Source organism: Nomascus leucogenys, chromosome 9 (genome assembly GCF_006542625.1).
Source record: "Nomascus leucogenys isolate Asia chromosome 9, Asia_NLE_v1, whole genome shotgun sequence".
NCBI lineage: Eukaryota > Metazoa > Chordata > Mammalia > Primates > Hylobatidae > Nomascus > Nomascus leucogenys.
The window spans coordinates 89,888,192-89,901,229 of record NC_044389.1 but is presented as its reverse complement, the minus strand read 5'-3'; the positions used below and the strand labels follow the sequence as shown (position 1 = coordinate 89,901,229).

Sequence of the window (13,038 nt, the reverse complement as noted above, 5' to 3'; positions counted from 1 at the left end):
GAATAAGTGCCCCCTAAGAGGGCAACCAGTTGAAAATATGTTTGAGAAAAATTACAAGAGCATTTAAAAAGAGAAAATTAATACCTATGTCACCAATACTTTTTGTGTGGTTTGCTTTTATTCTCTTTATACATTCATCTAACACAGTTGTACATAGTTGATTTTATGAGTTTTGTGTCCTGCTTTTTAATTTACTTTTCATGAGCATTGTTCCATGCTACTAGAAGTTCTTTGTTATCATTTTAATGGCTCTTTGTCAGTATCTGGTACCATACTATGCTGTAACTCTCACTGCTTGTAGTTGAGTAAAGAAGTTTATGAAGGCTTCCCCCCTACTCTGGAAGAGGCTTCCTCACAGCACACTCGTCTCCTTAGGTATCACTGGGGGCAGGTAGCATCCATCTCCTTGTCCCATTTCTTCCCACTCCTCTTAGAAACACAGAGTATAGTTTTTCTGTATCTGTACCATCAGATGCCACTGAGATCTGGCCATGATGTTGCCTTAGGCTGTAGACCTGAGCTGTGTCCAGTCATTGACCTTCTTTCTTACTGTAAAGAGGTCTAGGAGGAAATAACAATAAAGCTATATGTATTAGATAGTGATGTTTTGTTCTGTTATGTGCTTTTCTTTTTTCCTGTGACTTTGATCTCTTTTTTCTTTTCTGCCCCTTTAGGGTGAGAGTGAAATTTACATTTTATAAAACTATCAACTCAATCTTTCTTTCTCTCTTATTATACCCATTAGCAGGGTTTCTCAATCTCAGGAGTATTGGCCTTTTGGGCCAGATAATTCTTTGTTCTGGAGAGGCTGTCCTATGCATTATAGGATGTTTGCCTTGGAGAGGGGGAAGAGGATGGCAAAAATCATCTCTGTTGAGAAATTGAGTTGATTTTGCAGTACACTTTAGGACAGCCCTGGAAGTCCATTATTTGGCTGAATATTTAATAGGTGCCACACTCTAGCCTTTATTTAAAAGACGAGTGCTGGGGGGAAAACATGACAAATGAATGGCTTTTATTAATTAGATTTTAGATAATTCAATTTTTCATGTCTTTCAACTGGTCTTTGGTTTGAAAATAAAAATTGTTAAGTTTGTCATGTATGATGTCAAACAGTGCTTAGGTTCCTGAAAAGAAAGCCATAAATGTTTATCTGATACTGAAGAGAATTTTTAACCCCAGTCTTAAGAATGCTTAATGTTTTGATATATACTATGTTTGATGTAACCCACTTTCAAGTTAGATTAAAAAGTTAGTTAGACTCAAAACAGATTCACTTATGTTACCACTATTATTTTTCATCCTATCAAAGAAGAAATTCCCTTTTGCTTCTCTGAATTGCTTGCTGCCTAGTTAGCACTTTTAAAAAGCTGGTCTAATCAAATATGAACCTTCAAAAGATACACTTGAAGGGCCATCTGCTGACCCCAGCTCTTGTCCATGTGAGCAACTTGTAATGGTGGCTCTGATGGCCATGTATGTGGAGTGAGAAACAGCAGATGGTTGTAAAGATTTAACATCTTGAACAAGTGGCCGAGAGTCATTTCTACTTTGGAGTTTGTCAAGATGCCGGCCACATGTGGTTAGTATGTTACGAAGGGTTTCACATATTCTGCTCATTTCGGGTTTTTTTCCCCTCCTTGCTGTTCTAACCTCTTCTCTTTTGTTTTAAGAGCTAGCATTCTGTCTGCTGTAGATTATAAGAATCTGTAACCAAGTGGTTTTGAGAAGGAAAAAAGCAAACATACTTGTATTTCTTTTTCCAGGTGCCATAGAAGATTGGTTAACTAATGTAATGAAATGGCCCAAATTAGAATTTATTTGTAGTGAAAACCTAAGGTCCCTTATTTAGTAGCCTTTCCTGCTACTGGCAGATTCCTGATTACTCACGGGTGAAGTTCAGAGATAATTTTAGCTCATTCCAGAAATTCTTCAGTTTTTTTTAAACTTAGTTATTTCTGTAAAAAAATGTCCATTTGAAGATGTACTTGTGAAAAATATGATTTGATTATGGTGACTCTTGTGTCCACTCCTTGAACCTACATTCTGATAAAAAGTTAAAATCCTTATGTGACAGAGATAGAAATATAAGTATGAGGTGGAGAAAAATGTGTTTTCTGTAGCCGGGGTGGAGTGGAACCACCACCATGTGGAAGTGGAAACTCCCATTCTGTGTGATGAAGAAATGCTTGTGGCATGCAGGGCAGATGGAGTGTGAAATAGCTTCAGGACAAGAGGTACCCAGAGACCTTGGTTTAAAATTGCAATTTGAGAAGGAATGCAAGCAAACTTCTGGATTTCAGACAGTTTGGCATTCTGGGGAAAGAAAGGACTTTAATTGGTCTGGCTTTTTTCCGAAAAGTTAGGCAGAGTCATCCAGCAAGCTGCTCTCTTCTTTTTCATTGCCTTCAACAACAAGCACTTCATAAAGCAAGTGACAAGTTTTTCTTTTCTGAAACCAGAGTTTAAAATTTACATCAACAGAAAGCTGTAGCTTCATCATTTTTCAAAATGAAGCTTATTTAGGGAGCCGATAAGTGGACCTCCTAAGGAACTGAAACACATTCAGTCAGTATTTTGTCAAATTATTATTGACCAAACCAGTTTTTAATTTTACATCTGGTTAGAGCAAGCATTTTGGGATATAGTTGGAAACCTATCTGGACCCCCTCCATAACTAGTCAACTCCCTTAACTTCCTGTCTAGGCTCTGCTTGCTAAGTCTTGTCCTGAGATGTAACCTCTCTGGCCTGGAGATAAAGTCAACTAACTGCATTGATGGATTATTTTATATATTCATTCACACGCAGATTCTCCACACCCTCAGAAGGCAACCTGACATCTTTATTGAGAAAATTAAGACCATCTTGCATTAACCACCACATCTTTTTCTAACACCAAATCATTTCTCTCTCTCTCTCCCCCCACTCCGCCTTCACCTTCTCTTTCCTCTTTTCATCACTCCTGACCCTCCTCCTTGTCAAAGCCCCTCTCCCTGTGTCTTCATCCTGGGCTTCCTTCTCCATCCTATGTTTCTCTTGTTTCTTCTCCTGGCACTCATCCTCCTCCCCTTTCTCATTCTTGCCACTTACTTTCTCCTGCCTATATAACTTGGTAAGCCTTCTCTCGTTTCCTTAAAAAAAAAAAAAAAAAAATCACATCTGAACTCCATTGTGTATCTCTGCCATTTCACTGCTCCATCTCTTTCTTTTATCATCTATTAAAACTCTTCTATTAAGGAAGATTTAAATTCTGATTTGTAGATTCAATGTTTTGTTCCCTACTGTGGTCATCTTCCTAAGCCCTCTGTGGCTTTTCCATTTTTAAGTTTCCCTTCTTCCATGACTACATATAATCATCTTGGTTCTCTTTCTACCTTGTTGACAAATGTTTTGCCTTTTGGTGAGTTTTCTTTCTTTGGAGAGCTTCTCCATTTTCTCAAACTCAGTTTTTATTTTAGTTTTGATAAACTTACACATTGTTTCTAACTCCAGCTCTCCTGATTGTTTTTGAAATCTCTTCTCTCATAGCCTTGCTTATTTTTCTAGGCTCATTTCACATGCAGTCACTTTGTTTTTCTCCCCTTAAGTCATAGTCCTTTATGTAATATAAAGATGATAGTTTACTTTGTTTTGGACTATAGTAACCAGCTCATCTGCATGGACCCGTATATCATGGTCAACTTGACATTTCTTGCATATTGAATATGATAGAGCTGGGAGATACTCCCTACATTTATAAACTCTCTGAATCAAACCATCTTATTTTGAAGCAGTATCTGTTAATCTTTCCTTTTTATCCATCGTCTTTAATAATTTGGTGTAGACATGTAAAATGTGTTTTACCTAAGATGATGAGAGTTGAAATACTGAGTTGAATGTGTATGTCTATCTTCCTCGTAATGCAGGGAATAGGAAGAATAGACAGGATGACTAGGGGAGGATGTCACATATCTGAATTAAAGTAGTAGTACCTTTCTGCTTAATAGTTAGAAATGAGATTATAAAACAGTGACATTGATTTTTCTTGTGACTGATTAAATGAGTCACACTAGTTTATATTCATATCATATATGTATAGCATTCCAGAGTAAAACTCTTAGACATGTTTCAAAGGGGAGTGGAACATTTGTTAAAATCTGGTTCCTCACTGGGAAGTTGGAAAGGCCAGAATTGGAGCCAACAGTGAATCTAAGAGGTAGAACTAGACCGGGAACCAAGTGTCAAGTTGATTGTAAGAACTGACAGCAGTGGTTAGGCAGAGGGGTAGGTCAGGTACAGGAGATGCTTGGAGGCCAATGGTTAAAAAAAAAAAAAAAAAAAAACAAGCCCAAGACTCATATAAACCCTGTGAGCAGTTGAGTCATTGAGCACACAGATAACAAACATCAAACAGAAGAAACCAGAAGCTTGATATACCACCTAGGTCACAAAGGAAATCATAACACTTCTTTCTTGTTCTAGAGCCCACCCTAGTGAGTGGATATAGCCCCACAAACTCATAGCTAGACTCAGTGAACTGTGATAAGGAAGATGGTGGAAAGCTGACTAGTGTGGAGGTGAGTGAGGTCAGAGAGAAGACAGATCTGAAGAGGATTATTGATGAGATCATTATGAAGGGCATGCTGAAACTTCTAATATGAATAGTCCAGATTTAGATAAAAGGGAATGTAGAAGTAGCCCAAACTTCAGTAACTAACATTTCTTATATTATGTATTTATGCGTTCACTTATTTATATCATCACTCCTATCCCATCTTAATGCATGTTAGTTTTTTGTCTTATGACCCTCTGCCACCCACTTCTAAGACCCATTCTTAATTTGTTACATTTGAATAAAACATTAATGTCTTTCAAAAAACAAAGTAGTAGCACAAATTAACCACAGTATTCAGTAAAGCTAAATTCCCCTTTTTGCCACAGTATAAAGTCACTCATTAAGGGCTGTGAATGGTGCTATATTGAACCATTTTCCTTTACATGTACCTATTTATCCTTTCATATTTCACCAAATACTTACTGAGCTCCTAGTTAGATAATAAACCACCTTATCACTGGTCAGTTAATATTTATTGAATATATTTGGTGTCCCTAGCACCATTCAGATGTATTTTTTACTGCTAATGTCTGTCATTTACAGGTGTGTTAATAGGCATTATAATTGTTGTGAGGCCAGAATGATCATTTTGGATAGAGATTTTTAAAATAAATTTTTACTCATTATAAAATTATAATTGACATTTTTATTTGATTTTTGATAATATTGATAATTGATGAAATGATCATTGTAGAAAACTGCAGAAAACATGAACAAAATAAAAAGCACTTGTAAGACCATTTCCTCGAAATAACCACTGTTAACATTTGGGCATATTTCTTCTTTTTTTAAAACCCCAACAGTGACTACATAGGGCATATTTCTTTATGTGTGCACTCTCTCTCTCTGTCTCTCTCTCTCTGTATTTTCTAAAAATAGCAGTGATATTTGTCTGAGTTCAGGCTGCTATAAAAAATACCATAGCCTGAAAGGCTTAGATGACAAACATTTATTTCTCACAGTTCTAGAGGTTGGGAAGTTCAAGATCAAGGTGCCAGCAGATGCAGTGTCTGGTGAGGACCCTTTTTCCTGGTTGTGGATGGCTGCCTTCTTGCTGTGTCCTTATGTAGAGGAAAGAGCAAGAATCTCCTGTCTCTTTCTTTTCTTATAAGGAGATTAATCCCATCATAGGGGGCCCACCCTTTTGGCCTCATTTAATTCTAATTACTTCCCTAAGGTTCCACCTATAAGTTCATAGCAATGTTTGTATATAGTTTTGTGTCCTGGTTATTTTATCATTAATCACATCATGAGCATCTTATCCCATCCGTACTTTAATGACTATGTAATATTCTACTCAGGACTATAGTAACTTACTTAGGATCTTTTGGCCTTTAGGTTATTTATAGTATTTTGCTGTTGTAAAATGACTTTCACATAGCTGTCTTAGGCATAATATTTGTCTGCCTCTAATTATTTCCTTCTAGGTTTGTAGAAGTGTGATTATTAGTTAAAACATACTTGGCATACCTCCAGAAGCCAGGGCCACTTGGTAGTTTATGATTGCACCGGGTTTTCAGGTTAAGTCTATAAATAATGAAGAGAGGAAGGAACACAGAACTGCCAACTAGAAGTAAACAGGCTCGTGATCTGGTGACCTGAGCGACTCTGAATGCTTGCTAAGGCCTAGTTGGCCATCTAGGTTGGTTTCCATGTTTGAGAGAAGAGGATGGATGAATTTAAGGTAAGCAATATATGCCATAGCTGTACGTGCTCTGTGCTTAGTGGTTTGAGGGCTTTTGTGTGTTTTTGTATGTGTGAAGATGAGAAAAACTATCAACACTACCTCTGTTGTGTCTTGTCAATTAAATAGTACTGATTATTGCTACTTGCTGTTCCAGAAAAAAAAAAGAATTCAATTTTACTCTTAATATTCCAGTATTAATTTAGCCTTTCAGATTGAAACTTCTTTAAAAGTTTTCAATTTGTGCTAGCTAAATTAGATTTAGTGTTTTCTTGAAGAAAAAAAAAATACAGCATCTAGTTCTAGATTAGTGGTTGCCAGGAGCTGGGGAGGAGAGGGCTGAGGGGCAATGCGGGTATGACTATAAAAGGGCAACCCGTGAGTTGGGTGTGGTTTTGGAAGTGTTCTGTAACTTCACTGTGGCAGCTACATGAACCTACACATGTGATAAAGTAGTATAGTATTAAGTGCATAAGAGAAATTAGTACAAGTAAAATTAGGAAAGTCTGAGTAAGATTGGTAGATTGTTTCCACACTGATATCCTGGCTGTGATACGCTATAATTTTGCAAGATGTTACCTTTGGGAAGAAACTGGATAAACGGTACAGTGGTGACTGGCTATATTCTTTCTTACAATTTCATGTGACTCTACAATGGTCTCAATAAAAATTTCAATACTAATTTTTTTCTGGTTCTAAAAATTGGTAATATTCAATAGTGGTGTTTTTTGTTCAGTGACAAATTTGAAATGAGATTTATATTCACAAGTACCGTGTTCAGTATTTTTTTCATTAAGCTTGTCTAATATGAACAGAAGGAACAAATTAAGTTTCTAAAATTATGAAATAATTTTCTTTTTTTCCTCTCCTTTAGCCATGAAGACTTTGAATTTATTTCAGGAACACGAATGCGCAAACTTGCTCGAGAAGGCCAGAAACCACCTGAAGGTTTCATGGCTCCCAAGGCTTGGACCGTGCTGACGGAATACTACAAATCCTTGGAGAAAGCTTAGGCTGTTAACCCAGTCACTCCACCTTTGACACGTTACTAGTAACAAGAGGGGACCACATAGTCTCTGTTGGCATTTCTTTGTGGTGTCTGTCTGGACATGCTTCCTAAGAACAGACCATTTTCTTTAACTTGCATCAGTTTTGGTCTGCCTTATGAGTTCTGTTTTGAACAAGTGTAACACACTGATGGTTTTAATGTATCTTTTCCACTTATTATAGTTATATTCCTACAATACAATTTTAAAATTTTGTCTTTTTATATTATATTTATGCCTCTGTCTCATGATTTTTCAAGCTGTTATATTAGTTGTAACTAGTAGTATACACATTAAATCTTGCCTTTTTTCCCCTTAAAAAAAGAAAAAATTACCAAACAATAAACTTGGCTAGACCTTGTTTTGAGGATTTTACAAGACATCTGTAGCAATTAGATTTTTTTTCTACATTGAAAATAGAAACTGCTTCCTTTCTTCTTTCCAGTCAGCTATTGATCTTTCCAACTGTTATAATCTAAAGTATTCTTATGATCTGTGTAAGCTCTGAATGAACTTCTTTACTCAATAAAATTAATTTTTTGGCTTCTTATTTATGTGATCTATTTTATATTGCTTTGTTTCCACATACCTTTTCCTCCTTGTGAAAAAGTTTCTGATGGAAGAGGGAAAATGCAGGCATCTTTTATTACTGGAATCCAATACTTAGTTTCTAATACTGTATTACAGTGAAATTTTTGATAGCAGGAGCCTGTGTTCCATTATTTTAAGTGGGAAAATAATAAGGCATTCTTAGTCCATCCAAAAAAAAGTTTCTTTGAATATTTCTCTAATATTCTTAAAACACCTGTATAACAATTTCCAAGCATTTGGAACATAGATGGGTACATACTGCTTTAGTTAGGAAAAACTAGCTTATGCTGTAGAAACACATCTCTAAATTTGTGCCATTTGATCCATACAGGTTGACATTCTGTTCACCTTAGTCATTCAGGGTGAAGTTCTCCCACCTTATGTTCCTATGTCAAAAAAGAGGTTTTAGAGGGAAGGAGCATAAAAATTACACACCAACTCTTCAGTGTTTTGAATCAGAAGTAACACACATCAGCTGCTGGTTCATTGGGCAAAACAGGTCACACGGCCCCACTCACATGTAAGGAGGGTTAGGAAATGCAGACTTCTGTGGGTATAGGAAGGCAAGTAGACTGGGAATATTGGTGACCATGAGTTGTGAGTAAGTACCGAAGTTGCCATTCTGTTCTTTATATTTGGAAGTGGGGAGTAGGGATATGTTTCTTGTATTGGTCCATTTTCATGCTGCTGATAAAGACATACCCGAGACTGGGAAGGAAAAAAGGTTTAATTGGACTTACAGTTACACATGGCTGGGGAAGCCCCAGAATCATGGTGGGAGGTGAAAGGCACTTCTTACATGGTTGGCAGCAAGAGAAAATGAGGAAGATGCAAAAGTGGAAACCCCTGATAGAACCGTCAGATCTCGTGAGACTTATTCACTACCATGAGAACAGTATGGGGGAAACTGCCCCCATGATTTAAATTATCTCCCACCAGGTCCCTCCCACAACACGTGGGAATTATGAGAGTACAATTCAAGATGAGATTTGGGTGGGGACACAGAGCCAAACCATATCATTCTGCCTCTGGCCCCTCCAAATCTCATGTCCTCATATTTCAAAACCAATCATGCCTTCTCAACAGCCCCCCAAGTCTTAACTCATTTCAACATTAACCCAAAAGTCCACAGTCCAAAGTCTCATCTGAGACAAGGCAAGTTCCTTTCACCTATGAGCCTGTAAAATCAAAAACAAGCTAGTTATTCCTAGATGCAATGGGGGTACAGGTATTGGGTAAATACAGCCATCCCAAATGGGAGAAATTGGCCAAAACAAAGGGGTTACAAGGCCCATGCAAGTCTGAAATCCAGTGGGGCAGTCAAATTTTAAAGCTCCAAAATGATCTTCTCTGATTCCAGGTCACACTGATGCAAGAAGTAGTTTCCCATAATCTTGGGCAGATCTGCCCCTGTGACTGCAGGGTATAGCCCCCATCTGGTTTCTTTCGCTGGCTGGCGTTAAGAGTGTGGCTTTTCCAGGTGCACAGTGCAGGCTGGCGGTGGATCTACCATTCTGGGGTTTGGAGGACAGTGGCCCTCTACTCACAGCTCCTCTAGGCAGTGCCCCAGTAGGGACTCGGTTGGGGGTCTCCCACCCCACATTTCGTTTCCACACTGCCCTAGCAGAGGTTCTCCATGAGGACCCCACTTCTGCAGTAAACTTTTGCCTGGCCATCCAGGCGTTTCCATACATCTTCTGAAATCTAGGTGGAGGTTCCTAAACCTCGATTCTTGACTTACGTGCACCGACAGGCTCAACACCATGTGGAAGCTGCCAAGGTTTGGGGCTTGCATCCTCTGAAACCATGGGCTGTTCCTTGGCCCCTTTTAGCAATGGCTGGAGCGGCTGGGACACAAGACACCAAGTCCCTAGGCAGCACACAGCATAGGGACCCTATACCCGGGCCACAAAACCACTTCCTCCTGGGCCTCCAGGCCTGTGATGGGAGGTCCTGCCATGAAGGTTTCTGACATGGCTGGAGATATTTTCCCCATTGTCTTGGGGATGAACATTTGGCTCCTCGTTACTTAACGCAAATTTCTGCAGCCAGCTTGCATTTGTCCTCAAAAAGTGCGTTTTTCTTTTCTACTGCATCATCAGGCTGCAAAATTTTCCTAACTTTTATGCTCTGTTTTCCTTTTAAAATGAAATGCTTTTAACAGCACCCAAGTCATCTCTTGAATGCTTTGCTGCTTAGAAATTTCTTCTTCAGATACCCTAAATCATCTCTCTCAAGTTCAAAGTTCCACAGATCTCTAGAGTAGGGGCAAAATGCCACTAGTCTATTTGCTAAAACAACAAATAGTTCCCAACAAGTTCCTCATCTCGATCTGAGACCACCTCAGCCTGGACCTTATCATTATCAGTATCAGCATTTTTGTCAAAGCCATTCAACAAGTTTCTAAGAGGTTCTAAACTTTCCCACATTTTGGTGTCTTCTTCTGAGCCATCCAAACTGTTTCAACCTCTGCCTGTTACCCAGTTCCAAAGTCGCATCCTCATTTTTGGATATCTTTTCCGCAACACCCACTCTTGGTACCAATTTACTGTATTAGTCCGTTTTCATGCTGCTGATAAATATATACCCAAGACTGGGAAGAAAAAGGTTTAATTGGACTTACAGTTCCACATGTCTGGGGAGGCCTCAGAATCACAGTGGGAGGCGAAAGGCACTTCTTACATGGTGGCGGTAAGAGAAAATGAGGAAGATGCAAAAACAGAAACCCCTGATAAAACCACTAGACCTCCTGAGACTTATTCACTACCATGAGAATAGTACGGGGGAAACTGCCCCCATGATTCAAATTATTTCCCACTGGGTCCCTCCCACAACACATGGGAATTATGGAAGTACAATTCAAGATGAGATTTGGGTGGGGGCACAGAGCCAAATCATATCATTTCTCAAGGAGCTTGTAATCATACACACCAGCAATTATAGTTCAGTGTTAAGAGGGGTAATAGTAGATAGAATACTGTATGGTTGAATAGTGATGGAACAGAGGAAGGAATAAACTAGATATAGGGGATGGCATTTGAGATGGGAGGTGAGAGGAGGTAAGAAATGCTTCACAGCAGAGGTGAACTCTGAGTTCAGTTTTATATCATGAGCACTTGTTTTCTGAGTAGAAAAGGTAGGAAAACATATTCCTAGCAAACAAATACATAAAACAGTTGGACATATTTCAGAGACTGTAAGTGCCTTGGATACAGCTTGGGTGAAAAATGCCAAGTGTGGGAAGCAGTGAGAAATGAGGCAGAAGGAATAAGCAGGGCCCTTCACTTAAGATAAAATGAGAGCCTGACTTAGTCCAATGGCAATAGGGACAGATGAGAGAACAGGGCAGAATGAAGAAATATTTATGTGGTAGAACTGACAGGGTTGTTTGATTCTCTGGATGTAGAGGTGGAGAATAAAGGAGAACTTGCGCAGACCTCCAAATTCCTGATTTGGATGAGACAAATGGATGGATGGTAGCACTGGTAATAGAGACAAGGTAGAAGGAGATGGGAGGATTCCAGTTAATCCGTTCTTGGGGGTGTGGAGGATGGGGCAGCCTATCAAGTTGGCTCTTATAGAATATTTGCATTTGTAGAATAACAAATAGGATCTTCAAGTAAAGATGCAGGAACGGGGTATAGAATTCTGGCTGAGATCAGCTTTTTATGATCATACTTTCTATGATGAAATAATCTTTTGTGATCTGGCCTTGAAGATTCAGCATTTATAAAGGGATAGCAGATTATACGTGGAAGTTGTGTACTGGCATTAGGCAAATGGAAACAAAATACCACTAGGAAAAGAAATAGAAGGAAAAATGCAAAAAAAAGTGGATCATGGAATCATTAGTGAGAAAATTGATAAATAGAATAAATGGAGAATATGAGTAAGTGGACTGTGAATAAAAATATGCATTAGGGAGTGGTATAGAGTGGCATATGGATGTGTTGGGAAAAATTAGAGGTAGTAGTTGATATGCATATACACACATTTTTTTGCTCCACATTATTTAGATCTCACTATTTAGGAATAACTCCTTTATTTAAGTCTACAAAGACTGAAGGGTACCACAGATATTCCTCCAACCACAAAGAGCTAGAGTGTGACATCACGTCTTAACTCCACTAATTCAGAAACTCCCACCAGAGTTGAACGTGTAGAAAAAGATGCAAAGTTCTAGAGACAATGCATTGTGAGTTCGTGGTGGCTGGCAAGGACAGAGCTGGGATTCTGGAGGCAGCAGCTGTCTAGTGGAGATGGTACCCATGGAGGTGGGGTCTCGTGTAGAAGTGCTGTCCTATCTAGAATATTCCAGGGACATAACTTTGGCTGGGTCCTCTACTACCAACTTACTTTCATTCTTGAACCACTTTCTAAACCTCGTTCTTTTGCATTTTTCATCAATTCTGTAAAATACCAAGTAGCCTTCCCATAATTTCTCTACAAAGACTGAAGGGTACCACAGATACTCCTAAATTATCTGGAGTAAGTTTCTATCATTTCCTACCAAGAACCCTGACCATGACAGGTGGCACGTGAAAAAAAGTGTACTTTTCATAAAATTCTTGATACTGCCAAATCTCTAGATGATTTTTACTGTCAACAGTGTATTTTAAAAGCTAAACATACGGCGGGGATGGGGGGAAAGACATTTTAAAAAATACTTGGCAGTCAAGAAATAGCATCCTTTCAAGACTACACCAATATACTTATTAAGGTGAGAATGAGAAGAGAAATTAACAGCACTGGGGTGAAATATGGTCTGGAAAGTAACCATGTGTTCTATCAGGCAATTGTTGTTAGTCTAGTCCCCTCTATGACCTCCTGCCTCCAGCTCACCAGAGGGGGACATGGTGAGAACATGATTCCAGACTCCTGTGCCCATGGGGTAAGTCACCAACTTGTATGTTCCATACAGAAAAGAAAATCAACCAATGATTTCCACTAGTTCACAGGTTGGTATTTGAGTCCTTACAAATCTAATATATGCAGAAATTTCATTTTTCCTCTGCCCAGTTCATAAAAATGAGCTCAAACCAATGTTTAAAATATTCAACCCTCATATCAAACCTCTCCTGCCAAGTGGTCTTGGAAATCTCAGTGCCATTTTTATCTATCC

At 38.7% G+C, this 13,038-nt stretch overlaps 1 protein-coding gene across 2 annotated transcripts in view; it reads left to right on the top strand.

Moving 5' to 3' along the window:
• The window catches only part of PAPSS1 (3'-phosphoadenosine 5'-phosphosulfate synthase 1), a 107,198-nt gene extending 99,323 nt beyond the window's left edge, over window positions 1-7,875 (top strand). For both annotated transcript variants that reach the window (XM_003257739.4, XM_030819190.1), the window contains one exon: window positions 7,154-7,875. In XM_003257739.4, coding sequence (XP_003257787.1) covers window positions 7,154-7,292 — 139 coding nt within the window. In that variant the 3' untranslated portion in view covers window positions 7,293-7,875. The remainder of the gene's footprint in view (window positions 1-7,153) is intronic.
• Window positions 7,876-13,038: the final 5,163 nt, after the last annotated feature.